The 27,178-nt window shown below is 47.6% G+C and overlaps 1 protein-coding gene across 2 annotated transcripts in view; it reads right to left on the bottom strand.

The window, feature by feature from the left end:
• The window catches only part of NPHP1 (nephrocystin 1), a 271,740-nt gene that overhangs the window by 83,210 nt on the left and 161,352 nt on the right, over positions 1 to 27,178 (bottom strand). For both annotated transcript variants that reach the window (XM_063918125.1, XM_063918126.1), the window contains exon 8: positions 5,476 to 5,573. In XM_063918125.1, the coding sequence (XP_063774195.1) occupies positions 5,476 to 5,573 (98 nt within the window). The remainder of the gene's footprint in view (positions 1 to 5,475; positions 5,574 to 27,178) is intronic.

Here is a 27,178-nt window from a genome sequence, read left to right as displayed (position 1 = left end):
TGGGCCTGTGATCGTCCCTCTGGAGCTAATGTCCAGTAGCCAAGAAGCCCAATCCACTCTGCACGCAGGTGAGTTCGCTTCTTCTCCCCTTAGTCCCTCGATGCAGTGAGCCTGTTGCCAGCAGGTCTCACTGAAAATAACAAACCTAAACTAAAACTTTCACTAAGAAGCTCAGGAGAGCCCCTAGTGTGCACTCTTCTCGTCGGGCACAGAAATCTAACTGAGGCTTGGAGGAGGGTCATAGGGGGAGGAGCCAGTGCACACCAGTTAGTCCTAAAGCTTTCTTTGGATGTGCCCAGTCTCCTGCGGAGCCGCTATTCCCCATGGTCCTTACGGAGTCCCCAGCATCCACTTAGGACGTTAGAGAAATGCAGATTCCGAGTCTGCAGACGTGGAGACCTCCAAAGAAGATAAAGCAGAATCGTGATTCTGACCTGTACCAAAATAACAGTTGATCCTGATGCGAAATATCCTGTAACCTAGAGGATAATTGGTCCACAACCTACCTGTTCCGGACAAGGTAGAACCCTGCTGTCGTATATGTGTCTTCGATGGATACCTGAGCAATGTTGTCTCAGGAAAACGGCAGCTTGTTGGACCGGTGATACATCGAGGGGTAAACCCTGGAGAGGTTCTGATACCATTTCCCTCCGTCTGCGGGGAAAAGATAGGAAAACAAACATTGTTTTATACCTGAAATTGTGTATGCGGGTGCCTGCAAGCCGCCTACCGGAGCCTGTCCAGCTCATCCGAAACTGGACCATTTCGTCATCGGCGCCGAACCCTGATGGACCTGACGTGTCCGCCTTCTTTACCTGCAGTATCAGACGAACCGCTGTATAATGCACCTGGATATTCTGAGACACTGGTTGAGATTGCACCGAAAACAGACATCCACTGTATCCTGGGCATCTCTCGCCTCCTCCCAGAGGGGCCTTTCCACTGTGTAATCTGGGAGGCTAGCAAGGTTCTTTTAGAAACCTGGAGAGGTGAAATGACGTACAAGGTCTCTGTTAATAGTGACATTACCTGCGTAATCTGAGCTGTTCCAACAGGAGTGTCCTGCAGGTGCGTGGAGGGCTAAGCAGATGGCTCCACCGCATACTTCACACCTAAGAGGGAATTCTTTGACTATCCCAGGTGAGACAAACGAAAGGAGAAAAGGTGGGTTAAATAAACACAGCGCTATGTAAGGTCTGCACTATAATGTGTAGAGACCTACACAATTCCATATAAACTTTCTAGTGAACCCGTAGCGCTGCGCTGTTCTACTGACTGAGCTATCTGTGCTCTGTTGGGATTCAAAACCCCGGTCCCCCTGTTGAGATACCCGCTACTAGCGTACTGAGCCGCAACGCTAAAAGTATCTGTTGTGGTACTTGAACCCAGGCCTCCGTGGTTGGGTGTTTAGGGGATTAGTGTGCTGAGCCACACTGTCATATATACACATTCCCCAAATTGCCAAAAGCATTAGTACCCAGTGACACCAAGGAATAATAAAGGGAAGGCAACACCCCGCCCTGTATGTAGCGTACTGCTAATTAAGGTGCACCAGATGTTTTCGGAGGTTCCGCTGGCTTTTCAAAATGGTGGCCAGCCTGCGAGAAGAGATGGGGGAAAGTGTTATGTGGCAAGGCGGGGCATTTTGTTGTTATAAAACATTGCGGAAGTGGTTTGTTTTACCCCCCTATATCTGGCATTGTATGCATATATATCTAAATATATATATATACACATATATACATACACCCGCACACATACAAATATCTATATACACAAACAAACACCCAACAGGGTAGATAAATACTGTGTGAATAACTGTTATTGCACACTAGATTTAAATCCTTAATGAGCTGATCTCCAGCTCCTGTTATATAGCAGGCTCCCTGATCTACAGCCTGTATGGAATGCCGGGCAGAGGACTCTCCTGCAGGAAGGAATGGCTGCCAAAGTGAGATATACCCAATATCTTATCTCCCTGCACAGAAAACTAAAATCCCCCTCTGTGACAATGAGCGCTGGGAGCCGCCGCCAGGAGCCCGCTGAGCAAAGCGGGAATATCAGCCTCACCTTTTAAATGTGCTGGAGCGGCCGGGGAGCGGAGGTACTGGAGCAGCCGGGGAGCGGAGGCACTGGAGCAGCCGGAGTACGCGCTGCTGGAGAGGCCGGGGACTTGAACGCGCTGCTGGGGCGGCCGGGAACTTGTACGCGCTGCTGCAGCTGCCGCGGCCGGGGGACGGAGAGCGCTGAGCCTACAGCGCGGGAGTTAGCTCCGCCCCCCCGCTCCGGCGCCAATTTCAAAAATGAAACCCGCTGCACATGAAGCGGGAAGTGCCTGTATCTGGAGAGTGTTTAGCGCCGAACGGAGCGGGAGTTAGCTCCGCCCCCTCCACTATTGGCGCCCAATTCAAACTTTTTTATTTTGTGTAAAAATAAGCTCTGCATAACCGGCTGCCTGTATACTGCGGCCGGGGAGAGGAGATCGTGGAGATCGCTGAGCCCGCTTACAGAGCGGGCTGAAGCTCCCATCTAAAACCCCAAATGCGCCCTTTATACGCTCCGGTATAGGGGGTCACATATGCAAACATTAAAAACAGACAGTGTAAAATAATAAATCATGGAAGGAGGGGGGGGGGGGGGGGGAGAGGGGAGAGATTGTACTCACCGCTGTCCTTCCCGATACACGTCGCACTTAGCGGTGTTACACTGGTCGACAGAGCGGCCCCGACAAGCACCGCGCGCAGCGGTGTCCGCCTGCTGGTGGAGCGGCCCCGACACGCGCCGCACGCAGCGGTGTCCGCCAACTCAGGAGAGCTCAGTGTCTCCCTCAGCCGGGGCCCATCCCGAGCCGCACGCAGCTGCGATGGGACCCCGCCGGCAGCTCCCACGGTGCAGACTGGCAGTGGCAGAGCTGCCAGTCTGTGCGTGTGTGAAAGAAAAATAAAATAATAAAGAAAAAATAAAAATTTCTTTAGCTAAACCCAAGTGAACCAGCTCACATCGGGCACTAAACTAAGACTGGCTTGGAGGGGAGATAGTAGGGGAGGAGCTAGCCACAGTGTGAGAATTTTAAAGTGCCAGCTCCCATTTACTGCCTACTATTCCCCATTGTAACTACACTCCAGTGGCCCCTAGTGGATGAAGGAGAAATATATATCTTAGATTTGCAATTCCCAGAACATTTCCCAGGGGTTTCTTAAACAAAATAATCTATTCTGGTATGGAGCAACTACAAAATACCACAGACACGGATTATAATATAGTCAGATTACATTGACATGTTGATAGGGCATTTTATTGTATGTAACTGCAAGCCTGTCCAATGACTCACCATTATCAGATTCCCAATATCCCTTATAGCACGGACAGTGTGTGGGAAGGATTTCTGTTTTCTACACAGTACATACAAACTTCCAGCATTACGAGCAAACAACAGAACAGAAGAAAGTGTTTCAGGTTGATAAAAAACAATGGAATCTAATGATCTCTGTTGTTCTCCGGGGTTTAAATTTTGTCTGACCTTTACCAATAATTCCTCTCATCCCTCAGGTGTGTTCTTTTGAGGTAAATAGGCCAGTTACATACATAGTTACATAGTTGTTGAGGTTGAAAAAAGACAATTGTCCATCGAGTTCAACCTATAGAGCTACAGTATATACTGTATTACATCTTTTTTTTTTTTCTTTACAGATTATATCCTTGGATGTTATGTTCAGCTAAAAATTTGTCTAATCCTTTCTTAAACACCTCAATTGAGTCAGACATTACAACTTTCGCTGGCAGTGAATTCCATAATCTTACTGCTCGCACTGTGAAGAAACCGTTCCTACGGTTGGTGTTAAACTTCCTCTCCTCTAACCTTAGAGGGTGACCGCGTGTCCTGTGTACGGCTCTCTCGATAAATAAGCCGCCTGAAAGTTCCTTATATTGGGGGTAATTCTGAGTTGATCGCAGCAGCAAGTTTGTTAGCAATTGGGCAAAACCATGTGCACTGCAGGGGGGGGGGCAGATGTAACATGTGCAGAGAGAGTTAGATTTGGGTGGGTTATGTCGTTTCTGTGCAGGGTAAATACTGGCTGCTTTATTTTTACACTGCAGTTTAGATTTCAGTTTGAATACACCCCACCCACATCTAACTCTCTCTGCACATGTTACATCTGTCCCCCTGCAGTGCACATGGTTTTGCCCAACTGCTAACAAATTTGCTGCTGCGATCAACTCAGAATTAGGCCCATTGTCCCTTGATGTATTTGAAGATATTAATCATGTCCCCTCTTAGACGCCTTTTTTCTAGTGTAAACATATCCAACCTAAATAGACTTTCCTCATAACCCAATGACTCTAAGCCTTTAATCAATTTTGTAGCTCTTCTCTGAACCTTTTCTAGTACTACTATATATTTTTTATAGTGAGGAGCCCAGAACTGTGCACAGTATTCTAGATGTGGTCGTGCCAATGATTTATACAGTGGCAGGATTACACTTCCATCCCTAGTCTCTATTCCCCTCTTTATGCATGCTAACACCCTATTGGCATTAACTGCAGCATCTTGACATTGCGAACTACTGCTAAGTCTACTGTCAATGATCACCCCCAAATCCATCTCCAGTACTGATTTTCCAAGAATTACCATATTCAATGTATAGATTGCCTGTTTGTTTTTGATCCCAATATGCATAACTTCACATTTATCTATATTAAACCTCATACTCCAATTTTCTGCCCAAACCCCCAGTTTAGTTAAGTCTCTTTGGAGAGAGTCAACATCCTGATCTGATCTAGAGAGGAGGTGACCCGTGTGCAGTCTCCGTGTGTAAGTCCCCTCCTCTCCCGTGGCCGGCAGCACTGCTGTTAGCGCACTGAGCACTGCGAAAAAAGGTTGCGCCACTAACAGCGGCACTGCCGGTTATGGGAGAGGAAGGAGCCCACCGATGGATGCCAGAATGGTGAGTATGGATGGATGCCAGAAAGGTGAGTATAGATGGATGCCAGAATGGGTGCAGTGTGTGTGCACTGCACCCTTTATAGATACACCACTGATATGTACATAATACTTGATCATGGCAGTATAAGTAAAGCTATATACTGCAAGGTTATTGAAAGTATAAAACAGGAACTCTAAAATTAACAGTAACTACAGCACTTAAGCCCCATACACACTAGACGAGATTTTGAAAGCTCTTGCTCAGAATGGCGGACCTGAGCGAGATCTTTCACAATCTCATCCAGTGCGTACACTAGATGTCGTTAACGATGCGCGCTTTCGCGCATCGTTAATGACCCCCTCCCTCGTCCAAACTGTGAACGGATGAGGGAGGGTCCTCGTTAACGCCGATGCAGCATGGCTGTCGTTCCCCCCGCCGTCGCTGCCTGTCTCGGTTGTAACGGCAAGTATGTATGCACTTGTCGATGCCGGCACCCCACCCGCCGGGTCCACGCCGACATTGGCACAGTGTGTAGGGCCCTTCAGATTACCTCTCCTTGCTGACAGTATTATCTTCTGCTGCAGCTTCTTCCTCATCCTCAGTTCCCTCCTCACTGGGATGTGTACTCTGGTTCCCTCCTCTGTGCACCTGTCAATCACAAGAAAATGTGAAATAATAGCACTTAGAATTTGTATGCCAAACGATCTATGTAGTTAAAGTACTAATAATTCATGAATTAATGGCAATTAAAGTGCAGTAAAGTGGGGGGAAGTGGCTTGGGGCGCGCATTCGTTTAGTAACCTCCTGCTGCCCTCTGGAGAAATGGGCACTCATTCTCAACTAACACACTGTCTACTGAGGGAATACATAAGGGAGACCGGAAGACGGGATGCCGGCTGTCACTATACAGACAGAAGCATCCAGTCATCCAGAATCCCGGAAGCGAGTCCTCTTAGGTGCTCGCTGCGCTTGCGACGCTTTAGGTCGGTTGGCGAGTTATATTCCCACTCAGGTGCACCCACCACACAAGTGGGAATACCAGGCTGCGGTCGTAAATCTGACCTCCGGCATTTCCCCCTCTGTCAGAATTCCGGTGTCGGTATCCTGAATGCCGGGATCCCGACAGGCGGTATGTTAACTGCATCCCCTACTGAGAATTGGCATATAATCTGCTGCAGACATGTCTTCATACGCTATTTCTGCAGTTGCGTCAAACATCCCTTCTTGGCGCACTAGGTTCGCTTGTGCCTAGCTGTGATCCTGAATCTGAATCTCTACGAAGTGCTACCATGCAGCGGCCATGGCTTTTTTTTCATGCCATGTCCACTGTCCTTTATATACAGATTCAGACCCAGTTGCACACAGATATACAAATGTCGCATGTCAAACTAATTAGTTTCAGGAAGTGGTTTTGTAGTATCACTTTGCAATGAAGTTGCACATTCGCGTAAAAAAAGACTCTACACCACTCAGCGTGGCTTGCTAGCGCCTGTCGTCGCGCGCTGCCTGGCGTATTGATGCTAGGTGTATAAGAACGCATCTGTACCAACCTTTTGAATTAAAAATGTGTTTGGGAACAGTAGGGAACCCAGACAGGGCTTCTTCTGCCACTGAATGTCATTTACCAGTCACAGCATACAGGATCTAAATGGATTCCACAATGAGGACTGTTTCTGACACCACAGACCTGTGAGAGCTCTGGGCTCGAGGGCATGAATCTGACCTGCCATGAGTTAGCCACTACTTCTAAGAGATGCCAGCTTCTACAGAGAGAGGTGAGTGAGTGATGGTTTAGGTAAGTAAAGTTACTTTGGGGTACATAGCAGGCCAATGCTCTACATATTTTACAGAAAACTATATTACCAGGGCAGAATGTAAGGTCTCCAGTCTGAGAATATTGAACCCTGCCTGCTAATATACCCCCCACAGAGCCGGATTAACAACAAGGCAACTGGGCTAGTTGCCCAGGGCCCCCCACACACTGTGGGGCCCCCAGATACAGCTACATCACCAGTGAGGCATATATAAACTGGGGCACTACTGTATATTTAACACATTTGTAGTGCTGGGAGTGTTATATATTATATTTATAAATAACATTGGCATTACTCTGCTACACCTAGGTGCACCACAGCTTATTAGCATGCACCTTTCATCTATTGTTCTCAGCTGCAATACAATACAGAGAACAATACAGCAGGGGATTAAGTCCGACTGCCCTGGCTCGGTTAATCCTATTAAAGAGATAGATGAGCAAGGCACCAGATGTATGCTCTGCTCTGCATACATGGAAAGGTTCCTGCAGGCGGCAATTATGTGTCCCATGTAGACGGCCAGTAGAGGTTTTGAGGCACAAGAGAAGTTCAGTGATGATCGCACAGTCAAAAGATTACCTGAAGATAATTTAATGTTGGAAAACTTCCCTTTATACAGTATAGGCTAGGGGTGGGCAACATGCGGCCCGCGGGCCGGATGCGGCCCGCGGACTGATCCTGCCTGGCCCGCTGTGCCCCACCAGAGTGCAATGACAAGAGGCCCGACAGGCCGCTTGTCATTACACTGCTCTCAGACGCGGCGCCGCTGAGGAAATCCCGGTCACGTCACAGGGTCAGCTGACCGGGATTTCCTCTATCATGCGCTGGGCGTCACGGGGGGCGGCGCTGGGCGGGCACTGCAGTGGGGACTCGGAGCAGAAGCGGCCAGTGGGGAGCACAAGCGGAGGCCAGTGGGGAGAAGAAACGGCGGCCAGCGGGGAGAAGAAGCAGCGGCCAGTGAGGAGAAGCGGCGGCAGCAGCAGCGCGGATCATCAGACAGCGGGGATCGTCTGCAACTGACAAATAGGTAAACCCCCTATCCTGGATAAAGCTGCCATATAAGTTCAGGGGAGGGGAGTTAAAAACGGTTATATGGGTTTAGGGGAGGGGAGGGTAAGGACTGCTATATAGGTTTAGGGGAGGGTGGGGAAAGGGGGGTAGGGACTGCCATATAGGTTGAGGAGAGAGGGGAGGCTAGACTGCTATATGGGTCCAGGGGAGAGGGCGGGGGGGGGGGGGGGGGGGGGGTAGAGGCTGCAGCAGTACACAGGGTGCTGTTTGTTTTCAGCCCCTTGATTTTTATTTATTTATTACTGGATTACTGTGTTTTTTGGACATATGTATTGTGCCTGTAAAAAAAAATATGTATTCTACGTAATGTATATTGTATTGTGGTGTGTGTTTTTATAGTTATATATACTATGTTTTTATAGTTATATACATAACTATGGGCCTTATTGAGACCTGATCGCTAGCAGGCGATTTTTGCACTGCTGCGATCAGGTAGTCGCCGCCTACAGGAGGAGGGGGTAATCGCTGTGCAGGGGTGCGATCGCATGTGCAAGAGAGCAATACAAACAGAAATTTGTGCAGTCTCTGCGCAGCCCAGGACTTACTCAGCCGCTGCGATGATCGGGGCCGAAGCTGACGTCAGAAACCCTCCTCCCTCGAAATGCCTGGTGCCTCCTGCGTTTTTCCGGACACTCCTCTAAAACGGTCAATTGCCATCCACAAACGTCCTCTTCCTGTCATTCGGCTTGCGATCGCCTGTGCGATCGCTTTGTTCGCACCATCCCGGCGCTGCAGACTGACGTGCCTGCACATTGCAGTGTATGCACAGTTCAAACCCGATCGTCTGCTGTGCAAAAATGCACAGCAGTGATCGTGTCTGACTTAGGCCCTATAACGGGTCTTATTTTAAGTTGGTTGCATTTGCATTTTGCTGCAACTGCTGATTAAGGGGCTGAAGCAGACTTGATCACTGTACTGCTAATTTTGCTGTCCTGCGTTCGGGTAGTCGCCGCCCCCAGGGGGAGTGTAAATTCGCCTATGCAAGTGTGCGATCGTATGTGTACGCAGAGCTGCAAAAATCTACTTTGTGCAGTCTCTGCGCAGCCCAGGACTTACTCCTACAAATATTTGTCATTCATATCAGTCCCCTCCCTTTTGACGCTTACAGTATGAATTCCGCAACACCTCCCAGTATATTTTTGTGGTGTGGGAGGAAAGCCATACAAACATCGGAGAACATAAAAACATCATACAGATGTCAGTAATGCGCACCACTGTGTGAGTCTTGTTTATATTTATTGCCTAAATTTTGATTTTGATTTAAAATCAACAGACTAAGAAATGAGTTTCACAAAGAAAAGAAAGATAGACGGTGAATGCAGAAAATTCAACAAAGAATGGACTCCTAAATTTTTTTTTTTCCTTGTTGGTGAAAAAGCAGTGTGCTTAGTTTGTAAGGAATCCGTGGCAGTATTCAAAGAATATAATTTAAATCGCCATTTCGAGACAAAGCATGCTTTGAAGTATAAAAATGTATCTGCTGAAGACAAATTGGAGAAAGCCAATGAGATGGTTGCTCGAATCCAAAAAGAGCAAACATTTTTCACAAAATTGTCATCTGCACAGGATGGAATTACAAAGGTGAGCTATTTAATAGCACACAAAATCGCCAAGAACAGTAAGCCGTTCACTGAAGGAGAATTTATAAAGGAATGTATGGTTGACTCTGCTGCAATATTGTGCCCAGACAAGAAAAAAATGTTTGAAAATATTAGCTTGTCACGGCGAACTGTTGTGAGGCGCATCGAGGACATATCCGAGAATATGGAACTGCAATTAAAAAAGAAAGTCAACAATATGTCATATTTTGCGTTAGCACTGGATGAAAGTTGTGATGTCAAAGACACAGCCCAGTTGATGATTTTCATTCGAGGTATCAATGAAAATTTTGATATTACAGAAGAACTGGCATCAATGCAGTCCATGAAAGATACAACAACTGGAAAGGATTTATTGGAGGCTGTAAATCAGTGTGTGTCCAAACTTGGAGTGGAGTGGGAAAAATTGGCTGGTGTGACAACTGACGGAAGCCCCAATCTAACAGGAAAAAATATTGGATTGCTAAAAAGAATTTCTCTGACGTCCTAGTGGATGCTGGGACTCCGTCAGGACCATGGGAATAGCGGCTCCGCAGGAGACAGGGCACAAAAGTAAAAGCTTTAGGATCAGGTGGTGTGCACTGGCTCCTCCCCCTATGACCCTCCTCCAAGCCTCAGTTAGGTTTTTGTGCCCGGCCGAGAAGGGTGCAATCTAGGTGGCTCTCCTAAAGAGCTGCTTAGAGTAAAAGTTTTCTTAGGTTTTTTATTTTCAGTGAGTCCTGCTGGCAACAGGCTCACTGCATCGAGGGACTTAGGGGAGAAGAAGTGAACTCACCTGCGTGCAGGATGGATTGGCTTCTTAGGCTACTGGACACTAGCTCCAGAGGGACGATCACAGGTACAGCCTGGATGGGTCACCGGAGCCGCGCCGCCGACCCCCTTGCAGATGCTGAAGAGAGAAGAGGTCCAGAAATCGGCGGCTGAAGACTTCCCAGTCTTCTTAAGGTAGCGCACAGCACTGCAGCTGTGCGCCATTGCTCTCAGCACACTTCACACCAACGGTCACTGAGGGTGCAGGGCGCTTGGGGGGGCGCCCTGGGCAGCAATGAAAGTACCTATGCTGGCTAAAAATACATCACATATAGCCCCTGGGGCTATATGGATGTATTTAACCCCTGCCAGGTTGTCAGAAAAACGGGAGAAGAAGCCCGCCAAAAAGGGGGCGGGGCCTATTCTCCTCAGCACACAGCGCCATTTTCCCTCACAGAACTGCTGGTGGGAAGGCTCCCAGGCTCTCCCCTGCACTGCACTACAGAAACAGGGTTAAAACAGAGAGGGGGGGCATTTTTGTGGCGATATTATTACATATTAAGATGCTATAAGGGAAAACACTTATATAAGGTTGTCCCTGTAAAATTATAGCGTTTTGGTGTGTGCTGGCAAACTCTCCCTCTGTCTCCCCAAAGGGCTAGTGGGGTCCTGTCCTCTATCAGAGCATTCCCTGTGTGTGTGCTGTGTGTCGGTACGTGTGTGTCGACATGTATGAGGACGATGTTGGTGAGGAGGCGGAGCAATCGCCTGTAATGGTGATGTCACTCTCTAGGGAGTCGACACCGGAATGGATGGCTTATTTAGGGAATTACGTGATAATGTCAACAAGCTGCAAGGTCGGTTGACGACATGAGACGGCCGGCAAACCAATTAGTACCTGTCCAGGCGTCTCAAACACCGTCAGGGGCTTTAAAACGCCCATTACCTCAACACGGACACTGACTCCAGTGTCGACGGTGAAGAAACAAACGTATTTTCCATTAGGGCCACACATGTTAAGGGCAATGAAGGAGGTGTTACATATTTCTGATACTACAAGTACCACAAAAAAGGGTATTATGTGGGGTGTGAAAAAACTGCCTGTAGTTTTTCCTGAATCCGATAAATAAAATGAAGTGTGTGATGATGCGTGGGTTTTCCCCGATAGAAAATTAAAGACGCTCACACGCTTATCAAAACAAGTGGCGTTACCGTCTCCAGATACGGCCGCCCTCAAGGAGCCAGCTAATAGGAGGCTGGAAAATATCCTAAAAAGTATATACACACATACTGGTGTTATACTGCGACCAGCGATCGCCTCAGCCTGGATGTGCAGCGCTGGGGTGGCTTGGTCGGATTCCCTGACTGAAAATATTGATACCCTTGACAGGGACAGTATTTTATTGACTATAGAGCATTTAAAGGATGCATTTCTATATATACGAGATGCACAGAGGGATATTTGCACTCTGGCATCAAGAGTAAGTGCGATGTCCATGTCTGCCAGAAGATGTTTATGGACACGACAGTGGTCAGGTGATGCAGATTCCAAACGGCACATGGAAGTATTGCCGTATAAAGGGGAGGAGTTATTTGGGGTCGGTCCATCGGACCTGGTGGCCACGGCAACAGCTGGAAAATCCACTTTTTTACCCCAAGTCACATCTCAGCAGAAAAAGACACCGTCTTTTCAGCCTCAGTCCTTTCGTCCCCATAAGGGCAAGCGGGCAAAAGGCCAGTCATATCTGCCCAGGGGTAGAGGAACGGAAGAAGACTGCAGCAGGCAGCCCCTTCCCAGGAACAGAAGCCCTCCACCGCTTCTGCCAAGTCCTCAGCATGACGCTGGGGCCGTACAAGCGGACTCAGGTGCGGTGGGGGGGGGGTCGTCTCAAGAGTTTCAGCGCGCAGTGGGCTCACTCGCAAGTGGACCCCTGGATCCTACAAGTAGTATCCCAGGGGTACAGATTGGAAATTCGAGACGTCTCACCCTCGCAGGTTCCTGAAATCTGCTTTACCAACGTCTCCCTCCGACAGGGAGGCATTATTGGAAACAATTCACAAGCTGTATTCCCAGCAGGTGATAATCAAAGTACCCCTCCTACAACAAGGAAAGGGGTATTATTCCACACTATTTGTGGTACTGAAGCCAGACGGCTCGGTGAGATCTATTCTAAATCTGAAATATTTGAACACTTACATACAAAGGTTCAAATCAAGATGGAGTCACTCAGAGCAGTGATAGCGAACCAGGAAGAAGGGGACTATATGGTGTCCCTGGACATCAAGGATGCTTACCTCCATGTCCCAAATTGCCCTTCTCACCAAGGGTACCTCAGGTTCGTGGTACAGAACTGTCACTATCAGTTTCAGACGCTGCCGTTTGGATTGTCCACGGCAACCCGGGTCTTTACCAAGGTAATGGCCGAAATGATGATTCTTCTTCAAAGAAAAGGCGTCTTAATTATCCCTTTCTTGGACGATCTCCTGATAAGGGCAAGGTCCAGAGAACAGTTGGAGGTCGGAGTAGCACTATCTCAAGTAGTTCTACGACAGCACGGGTGGATTCTAAATATTCCAAAATCGCAGCTGATTCCGACGACACGTCTGCTGTTACTAGGGATGATTCTGGACACAGTCCAGAAAAAGGTGTTTCTCCCGGAGGAGAAAGCCTGCGAGTTATCCGAGCTAGTTAGGAACCTCCTAGAACCAGGCCAAGGGTCAGTGCATCAATGCACAAGAGTCCTGGGAAAAATGGTGGCTTCTTACGAAGCGATTCCATTCGGCAGATTTCACGAAAGAATTTTTCAGTGGGATCTGCTGGACGAATGGTCCGGATCGCATCTTCAGATGCATCAGCGGATAATCCTGTCTCCAAGGACAAGGGTGTCTCTTCTGTGGTGGCTGCAGAGTGCTCATCTACTAGAGGGCAGCAGATTCGGCATTCAGGACTGGGTCCTGGTTACCACGGATGCCAGCCTGAGAGGCTGGGGAGCAGTCACACAGGGAAGAAATTTCCAAGGAGTGTGGTCAAGTCTGGAGACTTCTCTCCACATAAATATACTGGAGCTAAGGGCAATTTACAATGCTCTGAGCCTAGGAAGACCTCTGCTTCAAAGTCAACCGGTGCTGATCCAGTCGGACAACATCACGGCAGTCGCCCACGTAAACAGACAGGGCGGCACAAGAAGCAGGAGGGCAATGGCAGCAAGGATTCTTCGCTGGGCGAAAAATCATGTGATAACACTGTTAGCGGTGTTCATTCCGGGAGTGGACAACTGGGAAGCAGACTTCCTCAGCAGGCACGACCTCCACCCGGGAGAGTGGAGACTTCATCTGGAAGTCTTCCACATGATTGTGAACCGTTGGGAAAGACCAAAGGTGGACATGATGGCGTCCCGTCTGAACAAAAAACTGGACAGGTATTGCGCCAGGTCAAGAGACCCTCAGGCAATAGCTGGGACGCTCTGGTAACACCGTGGGTGTACCAGTCGGTGTATGTGTTCCCTCCTCTGCCTCTCATACCCAATGGTACTGAGAATTATAAGAAGGAGAGGAGTAAGAACTATACTCGTGGCTCCGGATTGGCCAAGAAGGACTTGGTACCCGGAACTTCAAGAGATACTAAGAAGGGACTTGCTTCAGCAAGGATCATGTCTGTTCCAAGACTTACCGCGGCTGCGTTTGACGGCATGGCGGTTGAACGCCGGATCCTAAGGGAAAAAGGCATTCCGGAAGAGGTCATCCCTACCCTGGTCAGAGCCAGGAAGGAGGTGACCACACAACATTATCACCGCATTTGGCGAAAATATGTTGCATGGTGTGAGGCCAGGAAGGCCCCCACGGAGGAATTTCAACTCGGTCGATTCCTACATTTCCTGCAATCAGGAGTGTCTATGTGCCTCAAATTGGGGTCCATTAAGGTTCAAATTTCGGCCCTGTCGATTTTCTTCCAGAAAGAATTGGCTTCAGTTCCTGAAGTCCAGAAGTTTGTCAAGGGAGTACTGCATATACAACCCCCTTTTGTGCCTCCAGTGGCACTGTGGGATCTCAACGTAGTTCTGGGATTCCTCAAATCACATTGGTTTAAACCGCTCAAATCTGTGGATTTGAAATATCTCACATGGAAAGTGACCATGCTGTTGGCCCTGGCCTCGGCCAGGTGAGTGTCAGAATTGGCGGCTTTGTCTCACAAAAGCCCATATCTGATTGTCCATTCGGACAGGGCAGAGCTGCGGACTCGTCCCCAGTTTCTCCCTAAGGTGGTGTCAGCGTTTCACCTGAACCAGCTTATTGTGGTACCTGCGGATACTAGGGACTTGGAGGACTCCAAGTTGCTAGATGTTGTCAGGGCCCTGAAAATATATGTTTCCAGGACGGCTGGAGTCGGGAAAACTGACTTGCTGTTATCCTGTATGCACCCAACAAACGGGGTGCTCTTGCTTCTAAGCAGACGATTGCTAGTTGGATGTGTAGTACAATTCAGCTTGCACATTCTGTGGCAGGCCTGCCACAGCCAAAATATGTAAATGCCCATTCCACAAGGAAGGTGGGCTCATCTTGGGCGGCTGCCCGAGGGGTCTCAGCTTTACAACTTTGCCGAGCAGCTACTTGGTCAGGGGCACACCCTGGCTGAGGAGGACCTGGAGTTATCTCACTCGGTGCTGCAGAGTCATCCGCACTCTCCCGCCCGTTTGGGAGCTTTGGTATAATCCCCATGGTCCTGACGGAGTCCCAGCATCCACTAGGACGTCAGAGAAAATAAGATTTTACTTACCGATAAATCTATTTCTCGTAGTCCGTAGTGGATGCTGGGCGCCCATCCCAAGTGCGGATTGTCTGCAATACTTGTACATAGTTATTGTTACAAAAATCGGGTTATTATTGTTGTGAGCCATCTTTTCAGAGGCTCCGCTGTTATCATGCTGTTAACTGGGTTCAGATCACAGGTTGTACAGTGTGATTGGTGTGGCTGGTATGAGTCTTACCCGGGATTCAAAATCCTTCCTTATTGTGTACGCTCGTCCGGGCACAGTATCCTAACTGAGGCTTGGAGGAGGGTCATAGGGGGAGGAGCCAGTGCACACCACCTGATCCTAAAGCTTTTACTTTTGTGCCCTGTCTCCTGCGGAGCCGCTATTCCCATGGTCCTGACGGAGGCCCAGCATCCACTACGGACTACGAGAAATAGATTTATCGGTAAGTAAAATCTTATTTTAAGACCAAGTCAGTGAAAAGAATCCAGAACTCAAAATTGTCTTTCTACATTGCAACATACATCAAGAGGTCCTTTGTAAAAGTGTTTTAAAATTAAGCAACGTTGTGGACACAGTTACAAAAGTGGTCAACTACATTCGCGCAAGAGGATTAAATCACAGACAATTTGTAGCTCTGCTAGAGGAGACTGAAGCTGAGCACACAGATATCCTGTATCATACCAATGTGAGATGGCTTAGCTTGGGGAATGTTTTGAAAAGAGTGTGGGAGCTGAGAGAGCAGATTGGGGTGTTTCTAAACATGAAAGGAAAAGAACCCGATTTTCCCCAGCTGAAAAATAAGGATTGGCTATCTGATTTCGCATTTGCTGTTGATGTTATGGGCCACATGAATGAATTAAATCTAAGATTGCAAGGGAAGGGGCTTTTTGCTCATGATCTGCATTTCAGCGTGAAGTCATTTATGACCAAATTGCTGCTTTTCTCCCGTCATTTAAGGAACAAGCAGTTCACTCATTTCTGCACTTTGCATCAAGTTGCTGTTTCAGATGAAAATCTGGAAAAATATGCATCATCAGTACTCGATTTACATGGGGAGTTTTCACGGAGATTCAATGATTTTAAAACAATAGAAAATAAGAATTTACTCACCGGTAATTCTATTTCTCGTAGTCCGTAGTGGATGCTGGGGACTCCGTAAGGACCATGGGGAATAGACGGGCTCCGCAGGAGACTGGGCACTCTATAGAAAGATTTAGGACTATCTGGTGTGCACTGGCTCCTCCCCCTATGACCCTCCTCCAAGCCTCAGTTAGGAACTGTGCCCGGAAGAGCTGACACAATAAGGAAGGATTTTTGAATCCCGGGTAAGACTCATACCAGCCACACCAATCACACCATGTAACACGTGATAGGAACCCCGGTTAACAGTATGATAACAAATGGAGCCTCTGAAGAGATGGCTCACAACAAAACCCGATTTTTGTAACAATAACTATGTACAGGTATTGCAGACAATCCGCACTTGGGATGGGCGCCCAGCATCCACTACGGACTACGAGAAATAGAATTACCGGTGAGTAAATTCTTATTTTCTCTGACGTCCTAGTGGATGCTGGGGACTCCGTAAGGACCATGGGGATTATACCAAAGCTCCCAAACGGGCGGGAGAGTGCGGATGACTCTGCAGCACCGAATGAGAGAATTCCAGGTCCTCCTCAGCCAGGGTATCAAATTTGTAGAATTTTGCAAACGTGTTTGCCCCCGACCAAGTAGCTGCTCGGCAAAGTTGTAAAGCCGAGACCCCTCGGGCAGCCGCCCAAGATGAGCCCACCTTCCGTGTGTAATGGGCTTTTACAGATTTAGGCTGCGGTAAGCCTACCGCAGAATGCGCCAGCTGAATAGTGCTACAAATCCAGCGCGCAATAGACTGCTTAGAAGCAGGAGCACCCAGCTTGGTGGGTGCATACAGGATAAACAGCGAGTCAGTCTTTCTGACTCCAGCCGTCCTGGAAATATAAATTTTTAGGGCCCTGACTACGTCCAGCAACTTGGAATCCTCCAAGTCCCTAGTAGCCGCAGGCACCACAATAGGTTGGTTCAAGTGAAAAGCTGAGACCACCTTTAGGAGAAACTGAGGACGAGTCCTCAATTCTGCCCTATCCATATGGTAAATCAGATAAGTGCTTTTACAAGACAAAGCCGCCAATTCTGAAACCCGCCTGGCCGACGCCAGGGCCAACAGCATGACCACTTTCCACGTGAGATATTTTAAATCCACAGTCTTAAGTGGTTCGAACCAATGTGATTTCAGGAATGCCAAAACCACATTGAAATCCCAAGGTGCCACTGGGGGCACAAAAGGAGGCTGAATATGCAGTACTCCTTTGACAAAAGTCTGAACTTCGGGCAGTGAAGCCAGTTCTTTTTGGAAGAAAATCGACAGAGCCGAAATCTGGACCTTTATGGACCCCAATTTGAGGCCCAACGTCACCCCTGCTTGCAGGAAGTGCAGGAATCGACCCAGTTGAAATTCCTCCGTCGGGGCCTTCATGGCCTCACACCAAGCAACATATTTTCGCCAAATGCGGTGATAATGTCTTGCGGTGACATCCTTCCTGGCTTTGATCAGGGTAGGGATGTCTTCCTCCGGAATACCCTTTTCCTTCAGGATCCGGTGTTCAACCGCCATGCCGTCAAACGCAGCCGCGGTAAGTCTTGGAACAGACAGGGTCCCTGCTGCAGCAGGTCTTGTCTGAGCGGCAGAGGCCAAGGGTCCTCTGTAAGCATCTCTTGAAGTTCCGGGTACCAAGCTCTTCTTGGCCAATCCGGAACCACGAGTATGGTTTTCACTCCTCGCCTTCTTATTATTCTCAGTACCTTGGGTATGAGAGGTAGAGGAGGAAACACATAAACCGACTGGTATACCCATGGTGTCACTAGAGCGTCCACCGCTATCGCCTGAGGGTCTCTTGACCGGGCGCAATATCTTTTCAACTTCTTGTTGAGGCGGGACGCCATCATGTCTACCTGTGGTTTTTCCCACCGGTTGACCAGCATTTGGAAGACTTCTGGATGAAGTCCCCATTCTCCCGGGTGGAGGTCGTGCCTGCTGAGGAAGTCTGCTTCCCAGTTGTCCACTCGCGGAATGAACACTGCCGTCAGTGCTAACACATGATTCTCTGCCCATCTGAGAATCTTTGTGGCTTCTGCCATCGCCATCCTGCTTCTCGTGCCGCCCTGTCTGTTTACATGGGCGACCGCCGTGATGTTGTCTGACTGGATCAGTACCGGCTGGTTTTGAAGCAGGGGTCTTGCCTGGCTTAGGGCATTGTAAATGGCCCTTAGCTCCAGGATATTTATGTGAAGAGAAATCTCCTGATTTGACCACAGTCCTTGGAAATTTCTTCCCTTTGTGACTGCCCCCCAGCCCCGAAGGCTGGCATCCGTGGTCACCAGGACCCAGTCCTGTATTCCGAATCTGCGGCCCTCTAGTAGATGAGCCCTCTGCAGCCACCACAGCAGCGACACCCTGGTTCTGGCCGATAGGGTTATCCGCTGTTGCATCTGGAGATGGGACCCGGACCATTTGTCCAAAAGGTCCCACTGGAACGTCCTTGCGTGGAACCTTCCGAATGGAATTGCTTCGTATGAAGCTACCATTTTTCCCAGGACTCGTGTGCATTGATGTACCGACACTTTTCCTGGTTTTAGGATGTCTCTGACCAGAGATGACAATTCCTCGGCTTTTTCCAGTGGAAGAAACACTCTTTTCTGGTCTGTGTCCAGAATCATTCCCAGGAACAGAAGACGTGTCGTCGGGACCAGCTGTGACTTTGGAATGTTTAGAATCCAGCCGTGCTGTTGTAGCACTTCCTGAGAAAGTGCCACCCCCACTATCAACTGTTCTTTGGACCTCGCCTTTATCAGGAGATCGTCCAAGTATGGGATAATTAAAACTCCCTTCTTGCGAAGGAGTATCATCATTTCGGCCATTACCTTGGTAAAGACCCTCTGTGCCGTGGATAACCCAAACGGCAGCGTCTGGAACTGATAGTGACAGTCCTGTACCACAAATCTGAGGTACTCCTGGTGCGGAGGGTAAATGGGGACATGCAGGTACGCATCCTTGATGTCCAGGGATACCATGTAATCCCCCTCCTCCAGGCTCGCAATAACCGCCCTGAGCGATTCCATCTTGAACTTGAACCTATTGATATAAGTGTTCAAGGCTTTTAAATTTAAGATGGGTCTCACCGAACCGTCCGGTTTCGGTACCACAAACATTGTGGAGTAGTAACCCTTTCCTTGCTGAAGGAGGGGTACTTTGACAATCACTTTCTGTGAATACAGTTTTTGAATAGCCACCAACACTGCCTCCCTGGCAGAGGGAGTTGCCGGCAAGGCAGATTTTAGGAAACGGCGGGGGGGAGACGTCTCGAATTCCAGCCTGTACCCCTGAGATACTACTTGAAGGACCCAGGGATCCACTTGTGAGAGAGCCCACTGTGTGCTGAAAAACCTGAGACGTGCCCCCACCGTTCCCGATTCCGCCTGAGCAGCCCCAGCGCCATGCTGTGGACTTACCGGACGCAGGGGAGGACTTCTGCTCCTGGGAACTAGCTGTGTGCTGCAGCTTTTTCCCCCTGCCTCTGCCCCTCGGCAGAAAGGATGAGCCTCTAGCCCGCTTATTTTTCTGGGGCCGAAAGGACTGTACTTGATAATACGGTGCCTTCTTTTGCTGTGGGGTAGCCTGTGGCAAAAAGGTCGATTTCCCAGCAGTAGCTGTGGAAACGAGGTCTGAAAGACCTTCCCCAAAAAGTTCCACCCCTTTATAGGGTAAAACTTCCATGTGCCGCTTGGAGTCGGCATCACCTGACCATTGCCTAGTCCATAACCCCCGTCTGGCGGCAATGGACATAGCGCTTATTTTTGATGCCAGCCGGCAAATATCCCTCTGTGCATCACGCATGTATAAGACCGCGTCTTTTATATGGTCAATCGTTAGCAAAATATTGTCCCTATCCATGGTATCAATGTTTTCCGACAGGGAGTCTGACCACGCAGCAGCAGCACTGCACATCCAAGCTGATGCAATAGCGGGTCTCAATATAATGCCAGTGTGTGTGTATATAGCTTTTAGGGTACTTTCCTGCTTTCTATCAGCAGGTTCTTTTAGGGCGGCCGTATCCGGAGACGGTAGTGCCACCTTCTTTGATAAGCGTGTCAGCGCTTTATCTACCCTAGGGGGTGTTTCCCAGCGTGACCTATCCTCTGGCGGGAAAGGGTACGCAGCCATTAACCGTTTAGAAATGATCAATTTCTTATCTGGGGAAGTCCACGCTTCCTCACACACCTCATTTAGTTCGTCAGATGCAGGAAAAACTACTGGTAGTTTTTTCTCACCAAACATAATACCCTTTTTTGTGGTACCTGGGGTATCATCAGAAATGTGTAATACATTTTTCATAGCCTCAATCATAGAACGGGTGGATCTATTGGAGGGTACACTCGTCTCATCATCGTCGACACTGGAGTCGGTATCCGTGTCGACATCTGTATCTGTCATCTGAGGTAGCGGGCGTTTTACAGCCCCTGATGACATTTGAGACGCTTGGACAGGCACAAGCTGAGTAGCCGACTGTCCTATGTCGTCAAACCTTTTATGTAAGGAGCTGACACTGTCACGTAATTCCTTCCATAAGTCCATCCACACTGGTGTCGACCCCGCAGGGGGTGACATCACATTCACAGGCATTTGCTCCGCCTCCACATCATTATCCTCATCATACATGTCGACACAGCAGTACCGACACACAGCAGACACACAGGGAATGCTCTTACAGAGGACAGGACCCCACAAAGCCCTTTGGGGAGACAGAGGGAGAGTATGCCAGCACACACCAGGGCACTATATAACACAGGGATATCACTATACAGAGTGTTTTCCCATATAGCTGCCTATATATATATATATATATATATATATATATATATATATATATATATATATATATATACTGCGCCTAAATTGTGCCCCCCCTCTCTTTTTTACCCTTTCTGTAGTGCAGGACTGCAGGGGAGAGCCAGGGAGCTTCCTTCTAGCGGAACTGTGAGGGAATAATGGCGCCAGTGTGCTGAGGGAGTTGGCTCCGCCCCTTTTTCGGCGGGCTTTCTCCCGCTATTTTATCGTTTCTGGCAGGGGTTAATATACACCTATATAGCCTCTGGGGCTATATATGGTGTTAGTTTTGCCAGCCAAGGTGTTATTATTGCTGCTTAGGGCGCCCCCCCCCAGCGCCCTGCACCCATCAGCGACCGCAGTGTGTGGTGTGCATGAGGAGCAATGGCGCACAGCTGCAGTGCTGTGCGCTACCTTGGAGAAGACAGAAGTCTTCAGCCGCCGATTTTCCGGACCACCTTCTTGTTTCTGGCTCTGTAAGGGGGACGGCGGCGCGGCTCCGGGAACGGACGACGAGGTCGGGTCCTGTGTTCGATCCCTCTGGAGCTAATGGTGTCCAGTAGCCTAAGAAGCCCAAGCTACCACCACTTAGGTAGGTTCGCTTCTTCTCCCCTTAGTCCCTCGTTGCAGTGAGCCTGTTGCCAGCAGGTCTCACTGAAAATAAAAAACCTAAACTATACTTTCTGCTAGGAGCTCAGGAGAGCCCCTAGTGTGCATCCAGCTCAGCCGGGCACAGAAATCTAACTGAGGCTTGGAGGAGGGTCATAGGGGGAGAAGCCAGTGCACACCAGATAGTCCTAAATCTTTCTATAGAGTGCCCAGTCTCCTGCGGAGCCCGTCTATTCCCCATGGTCCTTACGGAGTCCCCAGCATCCACTAGGACGTCAGAGAAAAAGATTTATCTTTGGTCTCCTCACCTTTCACATTTGATGTCGACAATGCTCCTTGTGATCTTCAACTTGAGCTTATTGACCTGCAGTGTGATGCTTTGCTTAAAGAGCAATTCAAATCAGAACCTCTTCCACGGTTTTATGCCTCTCTCAATGGTCAAAACTTTCCAAAGATCAAGGCTCATGTGCGGAAGATGCTTGTGCTATTTGGTTCAACCTACATATGCGAGCAGGCATTTTCTGTGATGAAATTTAACAAGTCAAAACACAGATCTTCCATGAATGATGAGCACCTTGCAGCTGTGCTTCGGATTGCGACAACAGAGATGATGCCTGACTTCGCTTCTCTGGTTAATGCGCATCAGAGGTTTCAATCATCTCACTGACTCTTTTATGTAATTGTTAATTCCACTTTTGATTGTTAGTCTTTTTTTTTTTAAACGGACACTCCATTTGATTGTACGAAGGCTTGAGTGTTTGTTATTTTTTCTCTCTCTTGTTTTCTGTCTTCTTTCTGTCTTCTCCTTCTCTTCCTCCATTTCTGTTCCTTGTACTCCTACCTAGACATTTACTGTTTTCTATATTGTATCAGTGTTCATTTTCTTATTCTGTTTGCTTTGTATAATAAAATATTTTTTTATAAAAATCTAACAGCATTTTTGTGATAGATATTGTATATACAAGATATTTTGTGTGTGGCCCTCGAATATTCGCTGGAAGTGTTAAGCGGCCCCCCAGCTGAAATAATTGCCCACCCCTGGTATAGGCGATAGTGAAAGCCCTCTCAGCCAACACTGACTGAAACAACTAAGGGGTCTATTTACAAAGACTTGGATGGAGATAAAGTGGACGGAGATAAAGTACCAGCCAGTCAGCTCCTGTGACATGACAGTTGGGAGCTGATTGACTGGTACTTAATCTCCAACCACTTTATCATATCCAAGGCGTTGACGTTGCTGACTTCAAGGACATTCTCGCACTATTGGGGTAATTCAGACTTGATCGCAGATGTGCTAAATTTAGCACATCTACGATCACTTTCACAGACATGCGGTGGAACGTCCGGCACAGGGCTAGTCCGCCCCGCACGGCGGCGATGCTTATGTACCTGAAGAGTAGCTCCCTACAAGCGCAGCTACCACGTGCTGGCAGGGAGCTACCCGTCGCTCTCAGGGTCGCATCGGCTGCGTGTGACATCACGCAGCCACTGCGGCCTGCCCCCCGCATGGTCCGGACACACCTGTATTGCCCAGACTGTACCCCCATAACGGCGGTCCCCCTCCCGCCCAGCGAATGCCTCTGCCTGTCAATCAGGCAGAGGCGATAGCTGGGCAGAGATGCCGATCGCATATCTGGCATGCATCGGCGCACTGCGGCACCTGCGCATGTGCAGTTCAGACCTGATCAGGTCTGAATTAGCCCCTATGCTTGGCAAAAGCAGAGATGCAGCTTTTGAGATGGAAGATGCTGCACCTGCACAGATGTCTTCTTTTGGGTCTCTTTGGTAAACAATTATATAAGTGAAAGTGAAAAATCTTGCACATTGCTCAAGAAGGAACAACCTTAAGAATGTGGAGAACTCATGACTTTTGCCACTGCCGGGCTTCCCCAAGGTACTCACTACGTCTAACAATGGATTTGGTGAAATAGTTGAGGTTTGCTGATAAAAAATGCCATGGTGAGATCTTACCACCAACTCCTTGAATGCCAATATCACAGTCGCTACATTTAATTGTTTCTACTCTGTTGACCTTTACAAGCCAAAGAAAGAATTTGCCCTGGTATGTCTTCTGCTGTACTAAGCCAAGCTTAGGGTCACAATTCCTGTGTCTAGCTAAAACGTTTAAGCTTTACAACAGAAGGATCAAGAACATTTTCAGAACTGGAGGAAGAAAATACTTCAAAAAGTCCAACTAAGACCCTAATTGACATTATGGGTGTTGGATGTTTTTAAAGGCTCTGAGGGTGAAAAAATTTCCCCTAAATATTTGTCTCTAGCACCTGTCCAATTATGCACCTCCAGTTCTATGACACCAGTTAGGTCCATATTTTCTCTATATATAAAAGCCTCACCCTGTACGACTCTGATTGGGAAGGAATACTCTTTATGTAATGAATCATTTACCTAATACCAGGGGGTAAATTTACTAAGGTGGGAGATTTTTAGAACTGGTGATGTTGCCCATAGCAACTGATAAAGCTAAATATTTATCGTATATAATACCCTTTATGAGGTCTAAGAACACTGTACGCTATTTATGTATGAAGTACCGTAAGGGTACGCTAGTTGCGTAACAATCGCTTTGCCGTGATCGAGATGCTCAAGCGTCACGTTCACTCACGGCCAAGAGATCACAGGCAGGCACGTTATTGGCTGTAAACTAAAGTAATGATTCGCTATAGCGTAGCTAACGCTCGGGACCACGAGGAGATCACTAGCGGAGCTGACGCTCACTATATTAAACCTTTGTATCTAAACCATAAACAGTGTATTGTGCAGTAAAACCTTAGTGTAATGTTAGAGAGTAAATGCAACACAGTATAACCTTATTACCTTAAAAGCTGTTTGAGCGTCACCGACGCTCTGAGAATACTTAATACTATAAGAAATACACAGATACCGTGCTCAGGGTCCAACGCCTAAAATATATATTATGAATGCTATACTTGCAAAAGAGTTAAACACAATACAAGTCATACACTACAATATAACATAGACTACCTAACCAGATAACTACACAAGAAATACAATACAATACAATTTAAGGGAAAAATGAGTGAGAAAGAGAAGGAGAGAGAGAGAGAGAGAGAGAGAGAGAGAGAAATTGAGAGAGATTGGCCCACAATAACAAGAAGATCAATATAGCTGCGGAGAAACACTTACGCACAAGGGGAAACGATCGCATGCGCCTCGATATCCAGCTCCCGATTATCAGCAATGAGATCCGTTGAAGAGAGTGAACTGGATATGGTCGGCCTGCCTATTTATGCCCCACACACAATGCAATTCAATGGTCCCTACAATCTTATTGTTCATTGGACACAGGAATTCGGCTTCGCATTATAACAAAAGGTCATAGGTTGATTCATACAGGTGGGTTGTGACTATTTCCAACAGCTCAGGTGGGAGGGAAACTGGGTTTCCCGCCGCATGGGTAATAAAGTGCAAATAAAGTAAATGTTCATAAACTTCTTATGTCCATAACTATTCGCACGAGCGATTGATCTGCTTCAAACCAACACCGGAATATTTCTAATTAAATATTCTTCCGATGGATACTAAACACCACTGTATTACTCCTGTCTGACCCTTCGTATCAAACAAAGAGGGATTTCTCTGTTCATGAACATTCTATATTAACCAAACTTGCAGAATCTATCAAAGGGACCAGGATCTACAAAATACATTATATAGTGAAAATATGTAATGATTGAGTCGCACGCTACGATCGCATAAACTCTACCGTAAATACGCATACCATGCGCCTGCGGGTGCCCGCGACTGTGAGTATGCGCACGTACGGGAGAGCGTACGCACGCGCAGCACGGATCTGTGTGAGGTGCAAATATGGTAGTGTGCATAGAGATATTTTTCTGACTTTGACAGTCCACCCTTTGGCAGTCAACAATAACTGCCACTTCCTGAAAACATTTCAAAAGGAGAAAAATATATGTTAGGGGTTAATACATTTACATGGTTGGGTAAGGGAGGAGAGGAGATGGTAGGAAAAGGGTATGACCTAGTGAGATAGCAGAAGCATGTGTGTATGAATCCGTGCTTGGGGGTCATGTATCATCGTGCCGTACGTGTTTTAAATCAAGCTTCGAGGTATTGCGAAGTATACATGTGAATTCCTTCTTATCCCGTGGTACGGGTCTGTGGATGGGCTGTCAAACTTTACCGAGCTCTCTTCGGCTTTGGTTGTAACAAAATGGGGGAGCACATTTTAGTTGATGATACATGAATGGGGGAGATATGTGATTGCTGATATCTGTGCCTGTATTCCCTATCGACTATGTGTGTCATTACCTGAGGGTTGTAGAAATGAAGAAAAGACATAATTACGGTAAATGCGGTGGTATTCTATGTCAGGTAAATGTACAGTCGTCGATTGAGGTTTTGTTCGGTATCAGTTGAAAGTCGTCTTCTTTGCGCTGTTTTGCCCATTAGGTGCGAGCAAAAAGCTTTGTCAATGCCAATAGATTTACAAAAATGTTGGGCTAGCGTGAGTTTAAGAATTCTAGGGAAACTGGGGATCCATGGCAAAGTTCATCAAATGTCCGTATCTAAAAGTGGTCAAAACTTCTTCATTGGTCAATCCGTTGTCTGTATAGTGTCTTGTCAACTTCCTCGTCCAAGGGGGTCTTTTTATCTTGGAGAAAAACAGAAAAACAGGTGAAAGAAACGGACCGTAGAAATCGCATTTTCATCACATCATTGTTTCTACATTTGGGTCATAAATCAAGTCCAGGTTAATTACAGTTTCCTCACTCCTTAAACTCATTACCCTAGTACGATGATTGCACTTCATTAAAGCCTGACCGCATCTAAATATCAATCCAATCGATATGACAACACCTAAGATACATAGGAGAAACTTCCCAACATCCATTATGACTCCTTGAGCCCAGTCTCCTAAACCAGAAAACCAATTTCGCGGGTTCAACCATGACACCCAACCAGTCAGCTCATTACCTACAGCAGCAAGAGTGAGATTGTGTCTCCTGCGAAATTCCCACTTCAATTGGAGAATATCGTCCATCTATGACCTCGACCGGATCCTCGGTGCTATTCGTAATATATGTGCAACATTTCACGCCGTATTGTGTTGCCAGTGTGACACAATATCCGCCTGTCACTGCTGTGAGGTAATTGAGAACCATTCTATGCTGTACCAGTTCTGTTTTGTAAGCCTGAAGTTCTCTTCCAGTATACCTAAACGTGTCATCATACATTTCAGTGATATTATCTAACAAATTGGCGAGCGCCGATATGTATTTATAATTCAGCACTCCTCTAGCGGTGCGGGTGAAATCTAACGCGATTAAGAATTGAATCCCGGTGGATTCACTTATCAGATCAGAGGCCGGATGCTCTGTCTTCTCTATCAGGTGCCTTTTAACAACGTGCTCGTAATGGGTGTGAGTATAAGGAGCTTGGGCACCACGGTGTATGTCTTTCATTTTGTCATGTGATACAGTCATTACTTCAGGCAGTACTTTTCCAATATAACACAATCCTTCAGAGTTTGGGGCAAGCCACTTGTACGCCTTTCTCCCGCATATGAAATATGCATCATCGGGGAGAACATATGGGACGGAGTAGGACATAACCATATTACACACCTTCCATGTGAAATCTCCTAACCCTAATTCTTCCATCTGCTTAGTACACGTATCAGGTTGTACGATATGTGCACAGTATCCTGGTGATACCTCTCCAACTTTAGTAATCC

The sequence above is a fragment of the Pseudophryne corroboree genome, chromosome 4 (genome assembly GCF_028390025.1).
Source record: "Pseudophryne corroboree isolate aPseCor3 chromosome 4, aPseCor3.hap2, whole genome shotgun sequence".
Taxonomy (NCBI): Eukaryota; Metazoa; Chordata; class Amphibia; order Anura; family Myobatrachidae; genus Pseudophryne; species Pseudophryne corroboree.
The sequence above is the reverse complement of the archived record's forward strand: the minus strand, read 5'-3'. Positions and strand labels throughout refer to the sequence as shown.